This window comes from Oncorhynchus clarkii, chromosome 13 (genome assembly GCF_045791955.1).
Source record: "Oncorhynchus clarkii lewisi isolate Uvic-CL-2024 chromosome 13, UVic_Ocla_1.0, whole genome shotgun sequence".
NCBI classification, from domain to species: Eukaryota; Metazoa; Chordata; class Actinopteri; order Salmoniformes; family Salmonidae; genus Oncorhynchus; species Oncorhynchus clarkii.
The window spans coordinates 36,945,737-36,961,153 of NC_092159.1; the positions used below are offsets into that span (position 1 = coordinate 36,945,737).

General features: G+C 41.3%; 1 protein-coding gene across 1 annotated transcript; it reads left to right on the forward strand.

Moving 5' to 3' along the window:
* Positions 1-2,688: 2,688 nt before the first annotated feature.
* LOC139364616 (U3 small nucleolar RNA-associated protein 18 homolog) lies at positions 2,689-14,097 on the forward strand. Its single transcript, XM_071101502.1, has 13 exons — positions 2,689-3,140; positions 3,544-3,680; positions 6,478-6,573; positions 6,661-6,731; positions 7,286-7,374; positions 7,584-7,709; positions 7,993-8,167; positions 10,218-10,318; positions 10,461-10,551; positions 11,863-11,986; positions 13,142-13,316; positions 13,505-13,647; positions 13,757-14,097. The coding sequence occupies exons 1-13, from the start codon at positions 2,934-2,936 to the stop codon at positions 13,779-13,781; spliced, it is 1,560 nt and encodes a 519-aa protein (XP_070957603.1). The 5' UTR covers positions 2,689-2,933; the 3' UTR covers positions 13,782-14,097.
* Positions 14,098-15,417: the final 1,320 nt, after the last annotated feature.

The following is a 15,417-nucleotide window of genomic DNA, read 5'->3' on the forward strand; positions in this document are numbered from 1 at the left end:
AGGATCATCTTCATATGATGCCGGTCCATGATGTCTACCAGGATGTCTCATCTAAAACCTCTCAGGTTTGTATGGTGGGGAGTAGCCAGGCGATGGACCCGCTGACCGATGATGTGTCTGCCGCGACCTCTGTGCATGGTAAGTGAAATGAACACTTTTCATTTATTTTATTTTGTAGTATGCACTAAATTGATTAACTCCTGTCATGTAGGATTCACTCATTTTGAGCTTAATAATTTTATTGCAATTGTGTTCATTGGATTTTCAAGATTGTGTATTATTGTAAAATATACACAGCATAATCCTGAGCTTAATTATTTTATCTCTTTTGCTCCCAGATATTGTGCACAGGTCAGAGAGATGTCTCTCTCAGGCCACAAGTACCCACAGGTCCGGCACTAGCCAGGCCTCCAGTGACTTTGTTGTTGAGTACATGTCTGAGCTCCATTCCAACCGCCCTGACACTGCATTGCCTGTGAGGTGCACTTCTACAGCTGTTGCCGATACAGAGACTTGCCACGTCCCTTCTGCCAGAGTGAAGAAGAAGAGCCAGGGCCGGAGGTTCAGTTGCTGCCCAAAGTTGCCAACGGTCAGGATCAAGGTATGGAGATGCATGTTTGGGGGTTTTGCCCTTCATTACGGCTGGAATAGAATCCAAAGCTAATGGGGTCAGAGTGAGACATTGTGGGGTGTCTAATGGAAGGATGAATTTACCCGGCAACAGGTGTTCAAGAGCAGAGTGGAACCAGAGAGCCACCTCACTCAAAAGGAGCTGCCTTCGCAGCGTTTCAGCACCTCTCGAGTTGCGCTGGGTAAGCGACACACAATGATGATCCTTTTCTTTTAATGCATTGCCAAGATGTGGCCAGTGGTCAGAGTGAATGCAGCTTTACTTTAATGCTGAGTTTTATTCAACTCTGGTCCCATAATGTTTTCTCTGATCAAGGCCACTGAGTTTGACGAGCTGCCAGGCAAACATTGTAGCAACTCTTACATTTCCCAAGGTCAAAATCATTGATGCTGTCATTTTGATGTATTACCGTGTGGTTGGTTTAGACTGTGGTCGAAGAGAATGAAAGTACATTTGCCATGTTCAATTCTAATCCTGCAATGTTCTCTTATCACAGATGATGATCATGTTGTCCCATTCATTCCCCAACTTGAGGACGACCTGCCACCAGCACCTGCACAGGAGTCCCGTAAACGTCCCCTGTTGGTCAGGGTGTTCCGGTCCATTTCCAGAGCCATCTCGAAACCATTTAAGGGCTGTGCTTTTTGCAAGAAGAATTAGGAAAGGGTTAGCCATCAACATCTAATAAACATCATTGTGTCTGCAGTCAAATTTAATAGACTCTCTTGACATGGATATTTGAGTAGACACTTATCCAAAGCAACTAGGGTTAAGTGTCTTGCTCAAGGGCACCTCAACAGATTTTTCATTTAGCCAGCTTGGAGATTCAAACCAGTGCCCTTTGGGTTATTGACCCAACACTCTTAACCACTAGGCTACCTGCCATCGCATTGGTTCTACCATATTGCTTATTCTTTTTTGATTCCTTCCTATCTGCAAACACTGAAGTGATAAGGGGTTGGCCCAACTGAACATTTCACACCAGATTTGCATGTTCCATTTACTGTGTTAAGAACATGATTTCAATATTTGTAATATACTTGCAAACTGAGAAGGTATTTCAAACTAGCTTTGTTTGTATTGAACTTGGTGAAAATGTGGTTAAATTACATTGAAACACAATATTAATACAAAGAGTGTCTTTTTCAACACATTTAGATGCATATATTTCCAGTGGGGGAAGGGGTGTGGTTTGTGGCCCATCATATTCTATACAGCTCTTCGGGAAAGGTTGCCAAGGTCAAAGTGGAGCTATTATAATCCTGCTGATCATACAGTCTTTGTAATGAAGAAGGGTCCATTAATAGGGACTAGGGTCAGCCTGAGAGGTATCTGTTGGTTGGAGGCCAAGGGTGGGCTTGAAAATGGGTCATTGACAGTTGCTATTTAGAGCTCCTTGCTCCTTCCGTCAATGTATATAATCCCTCTGTCTCTCTTGCACCCCTTTGATAGTTTGATTTATGATCACCTCTCTAAACCTGTAGTATTTTTACATAATAATTATCTTAACTATGGCCTATAGATGGAGGGGTACCAGGAGAGAAATGTAAGAGAATACAGATTTGTGCATGTGAAAATGTAGGAAAGTTCCCATTCCCAATACTGTATATTAAGATGATATTTTTCCATTATGCATGACTGTTAAGCATTTTCTATGCATAGTCTTTTTATCTTTATTTTGTATCATTTGTATATGTCTCTTGCCTGTTTTTTTAACATACTTTCAGGTATACCCAATGATTACACTGATATGTACACTCTCAAAGAAGACATCAATAAATAAAGATTTATGAAATAGTTAGGAGCATTAAATTCAAAATAGATTTCCCCAAAACTTTGCATCAATGACAAATGCAAAATCTGAAGATCATTTTACAATCCATGCACAACAGGGCGCAAGTATCTTTACCAGAACGTTTGTGTGCAAAGAGTGAAAAAATAAACAATTTATTCCGAGTTCAAGGGTCAAGAAAACGGAAACACGTGATATGTTTTTTTGCGCGCTTCCTGCGCCCAACCGCTGATTAATAAAACATGTACACTGTTGGCGCGTTGCGTGGGCCATGAGTTCTTCTCTGTGCACATACTTTGCAAATTTGGGAAATAGTGCAGCCGCACGTTCCCTTTTCTCACAACTAACACAGCGTTGCAGCAACCCCATGTGGAAAACATTGGGTGCATGAGGCATGTTATTGTAAAAGACTAGCTAGCACATTTTTGAGTCTACTGAATCTTGTTAAATTCTAGCGTGTCCTGATACAACTTGCAATTCGTTTCATATGCTAAGGTTTAAACGATAAACATGGACAAAGTTGGTAAACACTCTAGAAAGGGGAGAGAGACGACGAAGAGAGTCTCTGAACCAGAGCCTGACTACGATGAGGAAGTGCTAAAAAGACACAAAAACGCCCAGGCAGTGACTGTTTTGGGCGAAGAAGATGCATCTGTAAAACTTCTAGAAGATCTTGTTTTTGGTGCTGAAGATGATCTTGTGGAAAGGCTGGTGGAGGTAGGAATTAATTAGTTACATATTCATTACGCCGATTCTGTAGCAAAACGTTTCGTCTGTTACAAAACGTTTTGAAACAACTCCAAACGCTCTTCAACGTGACGTAAAATCTGTTGCGTTTTAAACGGAAGTTGTAGTTCATTTTACGGTTGCCATTCCAATCCGAAAAATCGGCGTAATGAATACACCTCTGATTCCATACAGAATGATGCTGCCTGCCAGATGCTCAGTCGATTATGTTGGCACATTGTCAGCATGGCATAGATATAAATCCATTATTGATTGATAGTTAGTTACAACCAGGTAATAGACAAATAATCTCCAGTGTCATATCCCTCTGTCACATCGTTTACTTTTAGTTTCATTGCAGTCAGTTTTTAGCAAATCAATTTCTTGTCAACAGGACCGAGAGGATGGAGGTGCCACACTTCTGGATGATGACGATTCCAGCGATTCCGATGTAGAGAATGAAGCACGGCTGAAGGTTCAGCCAACGAGGACAGCAGTATGGGAGGATGAGGATGATGATCTGGAGGAAGAGTTAGTACCTGGGACTGCAGCAATGTCTTATTGTGTCTTTTCAGCATTGATGTCATGTACAATGCTTCACACTTCATGTAACTACATTAGTTGTAGTCATGTAACCCTAATGTCAATTACATGGATATGTGAATCAAACATTGCTTGTATGGGCAGTTACTAGTGATGTGCATCTTTTCCTTTTGAAGACGAATATATACGTATCTAGATACATGGGCTCCAGTATGATATAGAAACCAGTGCTTGACCCGGACTGAAATAGGGTCTGGTACTCATTTTGGGTTCCGGTACTGTTTTTTTGGGGTTCCGGTATTAATATTCTATAAGATAGTAGAGCAGTAGAACATTTGAGGTGCTGGTACTCAGCTCCAGTGAGCTCCTACCCAAGTCAAGCACTGACAGGAATGATCCGTTTTAGTTTGCAACGATTTGGTTTGATGAGAGGAACGAATCGATACGATAATATTCGATGCTACAACATTTGATACATAAACACATTCATTTTCCATTCTAAATTCAAATCTGCTGCTAATGGAGCTCACGGGCTGGGCCTCTCTGAGCTGGACCTGTTTGAGCTGATGTGTGTGTAAATGTCTATGGTGTGTGTGTAGTCACTTGAGCTGAGCCATAAGGGAGACTAGTGAGCATCTACCACCCCACTATTAGATTAGATTTGCGTAGACCGCTTGACAGAAATGGTAGCAGAAGGTGAATGTTGAACTTTTGTTAAGCCTCGATCACACCAACAGGGAGTCATTGTGCAAAATGGTAAGCAGCATCATCTGGATGTGTGCAACCAAAGCTCAACATTCACCTTTCTGGTGTACCAAAATGCAATGACGCTATTGGTGTGATCGAGGCGTTATTAGTCAGCGTGCGAAGCAGCGCTCAGTTTTAGTAGGCTACCGATATTCCCTGGGGTTGTTCAACATGCAAAATTACTTGTAGATCCTTTAAAATAAATAAACAATTTTACCTTTATTTAACCAGGTAGGCCAGTTGAGAACAAGTTCTCATTTGGCGACCTGGTCAAGATAAAGCAAAGCAGTGCGACAAACAACAACACAGAGTTACACATAAACAAACATATAGTCAATAACACTATAGAACAATCTATGTACAGTGTGTGCAAATGTAGAAGATTAGGGAGGTAAGGCAATAAATAGGCCATAGTGGCGAAATAGTTACAATTTAGCATTAACACTGGAGTGATGTGCAGATGATGTGCAAGTAGAGATATTGGGGTGCAAAAATAAATAAAATAAATAAATAACAATATGGGGATGAGGTAATTGGGTGGGCTATTTACAGATGGGCTGTGTACAGGTGCAGTGATCGGTAAGCTGCTCTGACAGCTGATGCTTAAAGTTAGAGAGGGACATATACGCTTCCAGCTTCAGTGATTTTTTTGCAATTGGTTCCAGTCATTGGCAGCAGAGAACTGGAAGGAAAGGCGGCCAAAGGAGGTGTTGGCTTTGGGGATGACCAGTGAAATATACCTGCTGGGGCATGTGCTACTGGAGGGTGTTGCTATGGTGACTAGTGAGCTGAGATAAGGTGGGGCTTTACCTAGCAAAGACTTATAGATGACCAGGGGCCAGTGGGTTTGGTGACTAATATGTAGTGAGGGCCAGCCAACGAGGGCATACAGGTCGCAGTTGTGGGGCTTTGGTGACAAAACGGATGGCACTGTGATAGACTACATCCAATATTCTGAGTAGAGTGTTGGAGGCTATTTTGTAAATGACATTGCCGAAGTCAAGGATCGGTAGGATAGTCAGTTTTACGAGGGTATATTTGGCAGCATGAGTGAAGGAGATTTGTTGCGAAACAGGAAACCTATTCTTGATTTTATTTTGAATTGGAGATGTCATTCTAAGTCAGAACCGTCCAGAGTAGTGATGCTAGTTGGGCGGGTGGGTGCGGGCAGCAATCGGTTGAAGAGCCTGCATTTAGTTTTACTGGTATTTAAGAGCACTTTGAGGCCACGGAAGGAGTGTTGTATGGCATTGAAACGCATTTGGAGGTTTGTTAATAGAGCCCAAAATCCCCCTCACAGCGCCAGCTGTGCCACCAGAGACTCTGGGTTCGCGCCCGGGCTCTGTCGTAACTGGCCGTGGGGCGACGCACAATTGGCCTAGCGTCATCCGGGTTAGGGAGGGTTCGGCCAGTAGGGAAATCCTTGTCTCATCGCGCACCAGCGACTCCTGTGGCGGTCCGGGCCCAGTGCGCGCTAACCAAGGTTGCCAGGTGCACGGTGTTTCCTCCAACACATTGGTGCGGCTGGCTTCCGGGTTGTATGGCACTGTGTTAAGAAGCAGTGCGGCTTGGTTGGGTTGTGTATCGGAGGACGCGTGACTTTCAACCTTCGTCTCTCCCGAGCCCGTACGGGAGTTGTAGCGATGAGACAAGATAGTAGCTACTAAACAATTGGATACCACGAAAATTGGGGAGAAAAAGGGGGTAAAATAAAAAATAAAAAAGTGTCCAAAATCAGTGACTGTCAACGCAGTTACATGCTTAGTTTGACAATGAAGGAGAGGAAGCATCAGTTTTCACAACAGATCAGAGGTATTTTCGGGAAGGTAGAAAGAAAGTAACATGAGCAAAACCTTTTAGTGAACTGACGATTCATAACGTTTGAGTCGATTTTCTGACCGATGCGTGGTACATTTAGATCGATTTGTATCTTAAACATTGGAACCAGGGACCCGATGCGTTTCGGTGAACCGTTACATCCTAGTTACGTCACTGTTTTTTATTAATCCATTCATGATATTTCCCTCCTGTTTCCTAGAGTGGACATGACACACCGGTTCCGTAGAGACCTGGCCAAGAGTGACGCGGAGGCCAAGATGTCCAAACAGAAGTTACAGCAGAGGATGAAAGAACAGTAAGTGGATGTTAGTAACACAGCCATGGAGTAAATATCGTTGGGATCTTGTGGTTCAAGCTCTTACTTCCAACTCATTTTTGCCAGGTTCCAAAAAGCAATGGGTGGAATGCCGTCCTGGGCAGAGACAAAATTAAAGAAAAAGAATAAGAAAAAAGGTAAACTCCCACATTTTGGTTATAAACAACTTCATGATCCATGTAGTATGTTATGAGAGATGCCCCTCACTTATGATTACCTACTCTATAATGGTGATATATTGTATACAGCAGGGTTCCCCAACTGAGCGTGGGCCGGATTTTGGTGATTTTGATTTGGCCCTCCAAGTTTTCTGAAGTACATTTTTTAAACATTTTTGGACATAAGACTAAAAACACCAACAAAATTTGATTTTGATTTTAATTTTGCATGTCTGTTCCAAAGTATTCCCACGCATAATAGAGAGATACACACTGAGTCTACAAAACATTATGAACACCTGCTCTTTTCATGATATAGACGGTTTGAAATGATTGTTTTAACACAATTGTATATATGTTTGGGCTTCTTGTGGACAATTTGCAGTTTACAAATTATTTGTAATTATGTTCCGACCTCCTGACCATCGGCTCAAGAAAAACATCGGCATGCGGCTGAATCTAGTTTGAGTCCTGGTATAAAGTATACATTTGTGTCTTTTCAATAAAATATGTCTATTTTCCAAAAACTAAAGATGACTCTGATGAAGATGGAGACGACCTGATGAGGAAGACGGGCAACTTTGTGGGCTCATCCGACAGCCTTCCCAAAGGAATCATACGGGTGAGTTCTGTTCTCCCATCATCTTACCACTACTACATTTGAGGTAAAACAACCAGGTCTCTCTCTGACTGCAAATGGGGACTCTAAACCAGAGTACTTTAGAGGTTTGGGGGTTACAAAACCATTACGTTTTCCATTATTAGATCATGTGGTTTTGTTTACATGTGATGCTAGTCCATTTATTCTGGATGTATTTAACTCTCTTGCAGATGAAGAAGTGCCTACACGCCAACAACGACCGGCCGTCTAAGGACAGGCTGACCACGGTGCAGTTCCACCCCTCTGCCCAGGTTGTCATGACAGCAGGGATCGACCAGTCCATCTCTCTGTTCCAGGTATTCATTTTACTCATCAGCTGCAGTCTTCTCTCAGGTATTCTTGTGGCAGTCATCATGAGACATGGTATAGGGAACTGCATCCTTAATAATATCCTCCAGACCTTTTTTTTTTACCATACAAACTATAAGCAAAAAATATATACAAACTCAATGGACCACCAATCATCCTTACGAATCATTATCTTATGGTTATTTAGTGAATCTGTGACACTAACATACAAGTTTGTACTAATATGAATTACCATCCACCTCACTCTAAATGTCCCTCCTTCCTCTCCAGGTTGATGGGAAGACCAACCCTAAGATTCAGAGTATTCACCTGGAGAGGTTCCCGGTGCACAAGGCCCAGTTCAGTGTGAACGGGGAGCAGGTGGTGGCCACCAGTTTCAGGAACAAGCTGTTCTACATCTACGACATGATGGAGGGCAAGGTCATCCCTGTCCACACTGTCAGAGGTGAGGAGGAGGAGGAAGCCATGGGGAGTCACTAGAACCCCAAAGCTGTTCGGTAGTAGTCTAACCAGTTGGCTGTTAGGTAGTGACAGCCTTTTATTACTAGGCTTGGGCGGTATCGAGATTGTCAAACCTCCATACCGATATCCGGTAAAGACTGGCACTGAACACAAACCCCGCTGAGCCTTTGTAAACCAAAGGTTAGCAATGCTAACAAGTACATGTAAAATCTCAGTGAAAACATTTTATACAGTCTCTGATCCAAATGATTTGCAGGACAGACATCCCAACTCAGTTATACAAATAACAAGAAATGCTACTCACAGTTTGCTGCACACACAAAACAAATATTAAACGGCAAGGCTCTTGATCCAGGAGGGGATTCTCTGCTGTTACCAAGATAAGCTTATTTTTCTGCAAGAAGCTATATATCTACTGTAAGTTAGCAAACCAAATGCACAACTGCAGAGTATTTAGCACATTTTAGACAGTTAACTTAATAGTTATAAGATATCTTTGAATGGCATTTAATGGCACCGGATATATATTATATTTGAGATAATTTGAAATAGCCACCCTTTGCCTTGATGACAGCTTTGCATACTATTGGCATTCTCTCAACCAGCTTCGTGAGGTAGTCACCTGGAATGCATTTCAATTAACAGGTGTGCCTTGTTAATTTGTGGAATTTCTTTCCTTAATGCGTTTGAGCCAGTCAGTTGTGTTGTGACAAGGTAGGGGTTGTATACAGAAGATAGCCTTATTTGGTGAAAGACCAAGTCCATATTATGGCAAGAACAGCTAGAATAATCAAAGAGAAATGACAGTCCATCATTACTTTAAGACATGAAGGTCAGTCAATCCAGAAAATGTCAAGAACTTTCAGTTTCTTGAAGTGCAATCGCAAAAACCATCAAGCGCTATGATGAAACTGGCTCTCATGAGGACCGCCACAGGAAAGGAAGACCCAGAGTCACCTCTGCTCTGCAGAGTACCTGGATGTGCGTATGTTCTTCAGCTTTTGTACATATTACCTCAATTACCTAGACTAACCTGTGCCCCCACACGTGTTATATAGCCTTGTTACTGTTATTTTATCGTTCCTCTTTAAAAAAAAAATGTTTTGTATTTTTACCTGTTTATTTTCGTCAATACTTTCTTAACACTTCATTTTTCTTAACTGCATTGTTGGTTATGGGCTTGTAAGTAAGTATTTCACTGTAAGTTCTACATCTGTTGTATTTGGCGCATGTGACAAATAAAATTTGGTTTGATATGTAGCTGGCAAACATTTAGTTGTGTAACTAGAGGAAAGGGGGATACCTAGTCAGTTCTACAACTGGATGTATTCAACTGAAATGTCTCTTAACACATTTAACCCAACCACTGAGTCAGAGAGGTGCTGGGTGCTGCCTTAATCGACATCCACGTCAACGCCGCTCGGGGAACAGTGGGTTAACTGCCTCGCTCAGGGGCAGAACGGCAGATTTTTGCCTTGTCAGCTCGGGAATTCAATCCAGCAACCTTTCGTTTACTGGCCCAACTCTCCTACCCGCCAGGCTACCTGCCGCCCCTAGATCACCTGGCACGTGGTGCAAAACATTGAGTGATTCACAAGGCTCCAGTCTCTCTAGTCGTTGTGTGCTTGTAAACCAAACACCATGTGACTGGGAACTACTGGTAAGCTTCATAATAAAATATTATGTGACTGGTGAAATTAAGAATGGGAACTGCTTTATCTCGTAACGTATTGCACAAATTGACTGCAGGTATTTACTTAAAAAGTAGCCACAAATATTCCAATTCCAAAAAGGAAGGTTTCAACTGTGTTGACCGTATTGAAAACCATCCCATGGCTATTTCCAAATACCCTGTTTTACGGTATACTGCCCAAGCCTAGTTATTACTGCGCAAGTTATTGTGTTCTGTGATTGGTTTGAAGATAAAATCGCTGTATATTCTCAGCCAGGCTGTGTTCTTTTTTTTTACATGGGTAGTGGGTAAGTGCCTGGTTGTGTGATTGAGTGCAGTAACAATTATGATTGCCCCCCAGGTCTGAGGGAACAGAGGGTGAAAGAGTTTGAAGTCTCCCCTGATGGAGAATCACTCCTTCTCACTGGCACCTCCGGATACCTCCACGTGTTAACAATGAAGGTAAGTGATTGTAGATGGCAAATACCTGGTATACCACACATCCAAAATGGATCAAAATGTAAGACTCCATTTTGGATCAGGCGCATACATGCATTGCATAAATGTCTGTATTTTCTCACTTTTTTTGTTTTTTTGTTTTCAGACAAAGGAGGTAGTGAAAAGCTTGAAGATCAACGGAAACATTGTGGGAGTGGCTTTTTCCCACGACGGCAGCAAAGTCTTCACCAATTCTGGTGGGTTTTTACCCTGGTCTAAGACACACAACCACAGCCCGACACCCCAATCACATCCTAAAGCCTTTTTTAGATTTTAGTTTCAAAATGTGACTTTTTGGGTGACCTGACCAAATTAACATAGAAATGTGAGTTATACATCTGTCATTATCTTTGAAATCAATTCTAAGACGCTGTAGACTTGTTCTATGTGCGCCATTTCTATGCTTCACATTCTTAAGTTAGATTTAGTGTCTTTTTACTTTTGGCTTTGTTCACAAGCTTCAAACAATATTTTTGTTTATGGGACATATATTTAACAGAGATGGTACAATGATTCTCTACACCAGTGGTCCTAGTTGGTCACCAAACATTTCTGTAAAAAAAAAAAACAACGATTAATCCTCATGTTCCTATTTTTGTATTTGTTTCATGCTGTTGGTGGTAGGTGCACTTGATTCAGCAGCCCTAGCACTGGGAAGGCAAAGTGTTCCCATTTTGAAAAATACCCAGAGAGCAAATCAAGTGCACCTTCAGGCCTTCCGCTGGCCAATCATATAGCTCAGATCACTGTGTATGCACAGTGCCTCGAGCGCACAGCAAAGTTGATACTGTGAGATTTCAAAACTTTTAAAACCATGACTAGAGAGACTCGGCGGAATATAGCAACGAGCTGCTGTTTTTATGAATAAGTTCATGTTGAAGTTGTTATTCAGCGCCCTACATCCACTCACTGCAAGTAGTATAGCAAAGTGTTATTTCCCTTTAACTGGCCACCCGATTTAACAACATGAATTGGTGCATGAGGCAGAAATAATGCAGTTTCGCCGTCGGCTGGAAGCCTCACCGCTACTCTCTCCTTTCCCTCAGACTGACCATCAGATACAGGCCATCAGTCCAGTAAAATAAATAAAAGCAAATGCATTATACTCACTCAGCTGTATACGTATACCTACAATTTTGAAATATATTTTTCAAAATGATCTGAGAAGAACAACATTGGCAGGGCAATTCAAGCATAACCAATTTGCAGTGGTAATGTATTGGGCATTTTACCTACTACAATCCTCATTGCTACAGAACCGTTTTTAATAGGTTAATATTTCATTTTTTGTCATGTTTAAAAATATATATATATAAAAAAAATCTGAGCGGTAGATCTTGCCTTTGAATTTTGACAAAGGAAGTGACCACTGCCCTGGTGACCACTGCTTGTTTTGTCACAAACTGAAATTAGCAGAAAGGAAATGGCGGAGCGATTTCTGCATATTGCACCTTTTTAAAAGCTGTACGTGGGTACCTGTATGTACCAAACTTTTTTTTATGTTGCAGAGGAGGGTGAGGTGTACATATGGGACATGAGGAGCAGTAAATGCCTGAACAGGTTCACAGATGATGGCTGTGTGAGTGGGACCTCCATGGCTGCATCCAAGAACGGACAGTATCTGGCCTGCGGGTGAGTCGGCCATTTTGTTTTTTTAGCATTTTCCATGTCGTTTTGTGATATGAGGTTGTTGGTGTGTAGCTTTATTCATTTATTTATTTATTAATCCGTTTCCTTGCTGATGTGTTTCAGCAGCGATGGTCCCTGTCGTTTTGTGATCAAGCCATTGCAATGTTTGTTTTGTCCTGTTTGTCTTGCTTCAGATGTCTTTTTTTGTTGTTTTTATGCATGATTTTGCCACAAAACCTTAAGGATAATTGGGTCGTTCCACTAATTAGGTGGCTTTTTAAGAAGTGTAACAAATATTAACATTCTGTCATAAAGAGCACGTTCAACTTAATAAAATAAAAAAACATGGTAACCCACTTTAAGCGATTTTAAATAAAACATTTAAAGTAAGTGCCTATTATGTGCCAAATAAAGGAACAGGGTTGACAATTTCATCATTAATCAGCTGTACATTTCCTCGTGACAGGGGGAATGGAATCTTGTTTTGTGCAACAGGGAGTGTTAATTAAATGCAAGCTTCACACAACAACATTTAGTGAAAACATTTCTAGCCTGTCTGTCCATAGGTAACAGGGTTGACATGTCATGCTCGACCCGCTCAGTTTTCCACCACAAAACACCAGAAAATAGCCAAGAAGAGTAGAACCAGCTCACCCGATTTTACTCTATGATTTGACTATTCAATGTTCTGTTTTTCAGGATGAAAACTATTCTAAAAGGAATAGTTTCACGAATTCAAGTAAACATGGTTGATCTTAAAATGAAGGAAACGTGTCAATGAATCGTATGAAATAAATTATCTTCAGAAATGACTTTGTCAAAGCAACAAAATAACTAGGGCTGTACAATGATGGTGAAAGAAACTTGGAGAAAGGTTGGGGTTAAGTGAGTTCAAATCTGACTAGAGGACACATGGTTGACGGAGGGACATGTCAAAATGCAGATTTATTGAATTCTCCATGTGGTCTACATTTTAAAGGGCACTTCATTTAACATAACAGGCTTTTAAATTGTAGTATTTGTGCACATTTTATACTTAAAATTTCAACGGGATGCCAAAGGCACCCATTTCATGGAATAACCCAATTGTATTTTTTCGTATAGATATAGCTGTAGCACACAAGTTCACATCATTTTCTACCATTTCTATTATCTCAGGTCAGCGGCAGGTGTGGTGAACGTGTACTCGCAGGAGGAGTGTATGCGGCAGAACAACCCCAAGCCTCTGAAGGCCATCATGAACCTGGTGAACTCTGCCACCTCTCTCCGCTTCAACCCCACCTCCGAGATCCTGGCCATTGCCTCCAGGGCTGACGACGAGGCTGCCCGATTGGTCAGTCTCTCTCTCTCTCTCACACACCTAATGTTGTCTTTGTCATCATAACAGCTACACCTGGTCTCTTGTAAAGACAAGGTTTTATTGCAGCATGACTTGGATAGTAATAAAGAACTAAAACCATGTCTCTCTTTCAATGTCATCAAGTCTCTCCAAGTGTCATATGTCTACCCTTCTCATTTCAGGTTCATATCCCCAGCTTCACGGTGTTCTCCAACTTCCCCATGTTTCAGAGGAAAACCATATACAGGGCCCACCGCATGGACTTCTCCCCAAACAGCGGCTTCTTCTCTCTGGCCAACAACAAGGGCCATGCCCCTCTCTTCAGGTGAGTCTTGTTTTTTGTTTTTTCAGACAGCAGAAAATAAAAAACATCAATACTATGGGTGACTTGATACAGGTAAATATATTGGAATAATAATTTGGTTTATTTTCAGGTTGTTGCATTACAAAGACTTTTGATGAAGAGCATCACAAGCAGGCCTGTAATCAACATCAAGACACCAAGCTCCCTCAATACAACTACCATTGTCTTCAAGAAGACATTTTACAATGAAAAGGACTTCAATTGTGAACTCGGTTATGGTAATTTCATCTATGAAAGTGTCACAGCAAGATACCATGTCTTTGTTATCCTGTTTTTTTCCCTTCAAATTTGAGTGATTACATTTTTTAAGTGTTCAGTTTTCAAAATGCTTGTCTTGTGTATTTCTTTCTGTCTACTTTAGGGTTTGACAAATGTTTGTATAATGGATAAAGTACAACTTCATTTCCTTGATACTTGGCCATTAGTATAGTTTCTTCTGTTCCTAGATATCTCGGAGAACAATAACATTATAGATTGACTAGTATAGAAAGGCTGTCAAACTTGTATGCACTAAAGCCCTGTTAGTCTACTCCATGTTGACCTGAAAATCTGTTGCTTCCAGCCACAATAATGGATTAGTACTCACTGTGACTTCCATTTTGACCAAAGCGCTCCTCCAAATCTGATGATCATTTTCACACAACTTTGGATTAAATACTTAATGTTCAGTGCCTTCAGAAAGTATTCATACCCCTTGACTTATTCCGCATTTTGTTATTTAATCCATTTAGAATTTAGACTGTAATATGTTTTGCAAATGTATTCAATTAAATGCAGCAATATCTCATTTACAAGTATTGACACACCTTTGCTGTGACATCTAATTGCGCTCGGGTGCATCCAATTTGATCACCCTTGAGCCGTTGCTACAACTTGATTAGAGTCCACCTTTGGCCAATTCAATTGTTTTGACATGATTTTGAAATAAACACACCTGTCTATATAAGGTCCCACAGTTGACAGTGCACGTCAGAGTAGAGACTATACCAAGAAGTCCATGGAACGGGCCATAGAGTGCTGAGGTAGAATTGTGACAAGCCGTATCTGGGAAAGGGTATAAAACAATTTCTAGAGCGTTGGAACGTTTCCAAGAGCACAGTAGTCTGCATCATTGGGAAGTAAAAATAAATAATATGGGACTACTCAAGACTGCCTAGATCTGGACCTCTGACCAAACTGCGGAGGGAAAAAATCAGGTCAAGGGGTATGAAGACTTTCTGAAGGCACAGCCTATCTGGCCCAGTTTATCGGCAGACCAATAAAGCGAAGCTAATATAAACCCTTACTTTGCATTCATGCTCCCAGTATGGCTCATAGAACAGTTTGCTTGATGGTGCCATTCGCACTGTGAAATTGACTGCTTTATTTTTTTTTTTTACTGCACTAAAGGGACCTCCCTGCTGAGCCACAGCATTGAGAGAAACACACACACACCTACAGACTCCAGATGAATGACAGTAACGCCATGTGTTACATGCATTAGATCCTCCTTTAGGACGTCAGTCAGGGTAGGCAGCATTCCAACACCTACATTTCTCCTCATTAGTAAAAGATGAAGCACTGTGTCCTCCCTAAGGCGTCGTAGTCGTTTGTATCTGCATTCAGACAAGTAATTTCTCTTCCCCTCGTGTTTCAATGCATGTTTATCACATTTATTGTTTTGGTCTGTCCTGAGGTGCTCCTGTAATATAATAGGCTGGAGAAATGTCTTTATGATAAATGAACCTTAAC

Bases quoted from the DNA above. Each gene is read 5' to 3' on its own strand.
- LOC139364616 (XM_071101502.1), top strand. From the start codon at position 2,934: ATGGACAAAGTTGGTAAACACTCTAGAAAGGGGAGAGAGACGACGAAG. The intron at 10,552-11,862 runs GTGGGTTTTTAC...TTTATGTTGCAG, and splicing joins CAAAGTCTTCACCAATTCTG to AGGAGGGTGAGGTGTACATA. The intron at 13,648-13,756 runs GTGAGTCTTGTT...GTTTATTTTCAG, and splicing joins GGCCATGCCCCTCTCTTCAG to GTTGTTGCATTACAAAGACT.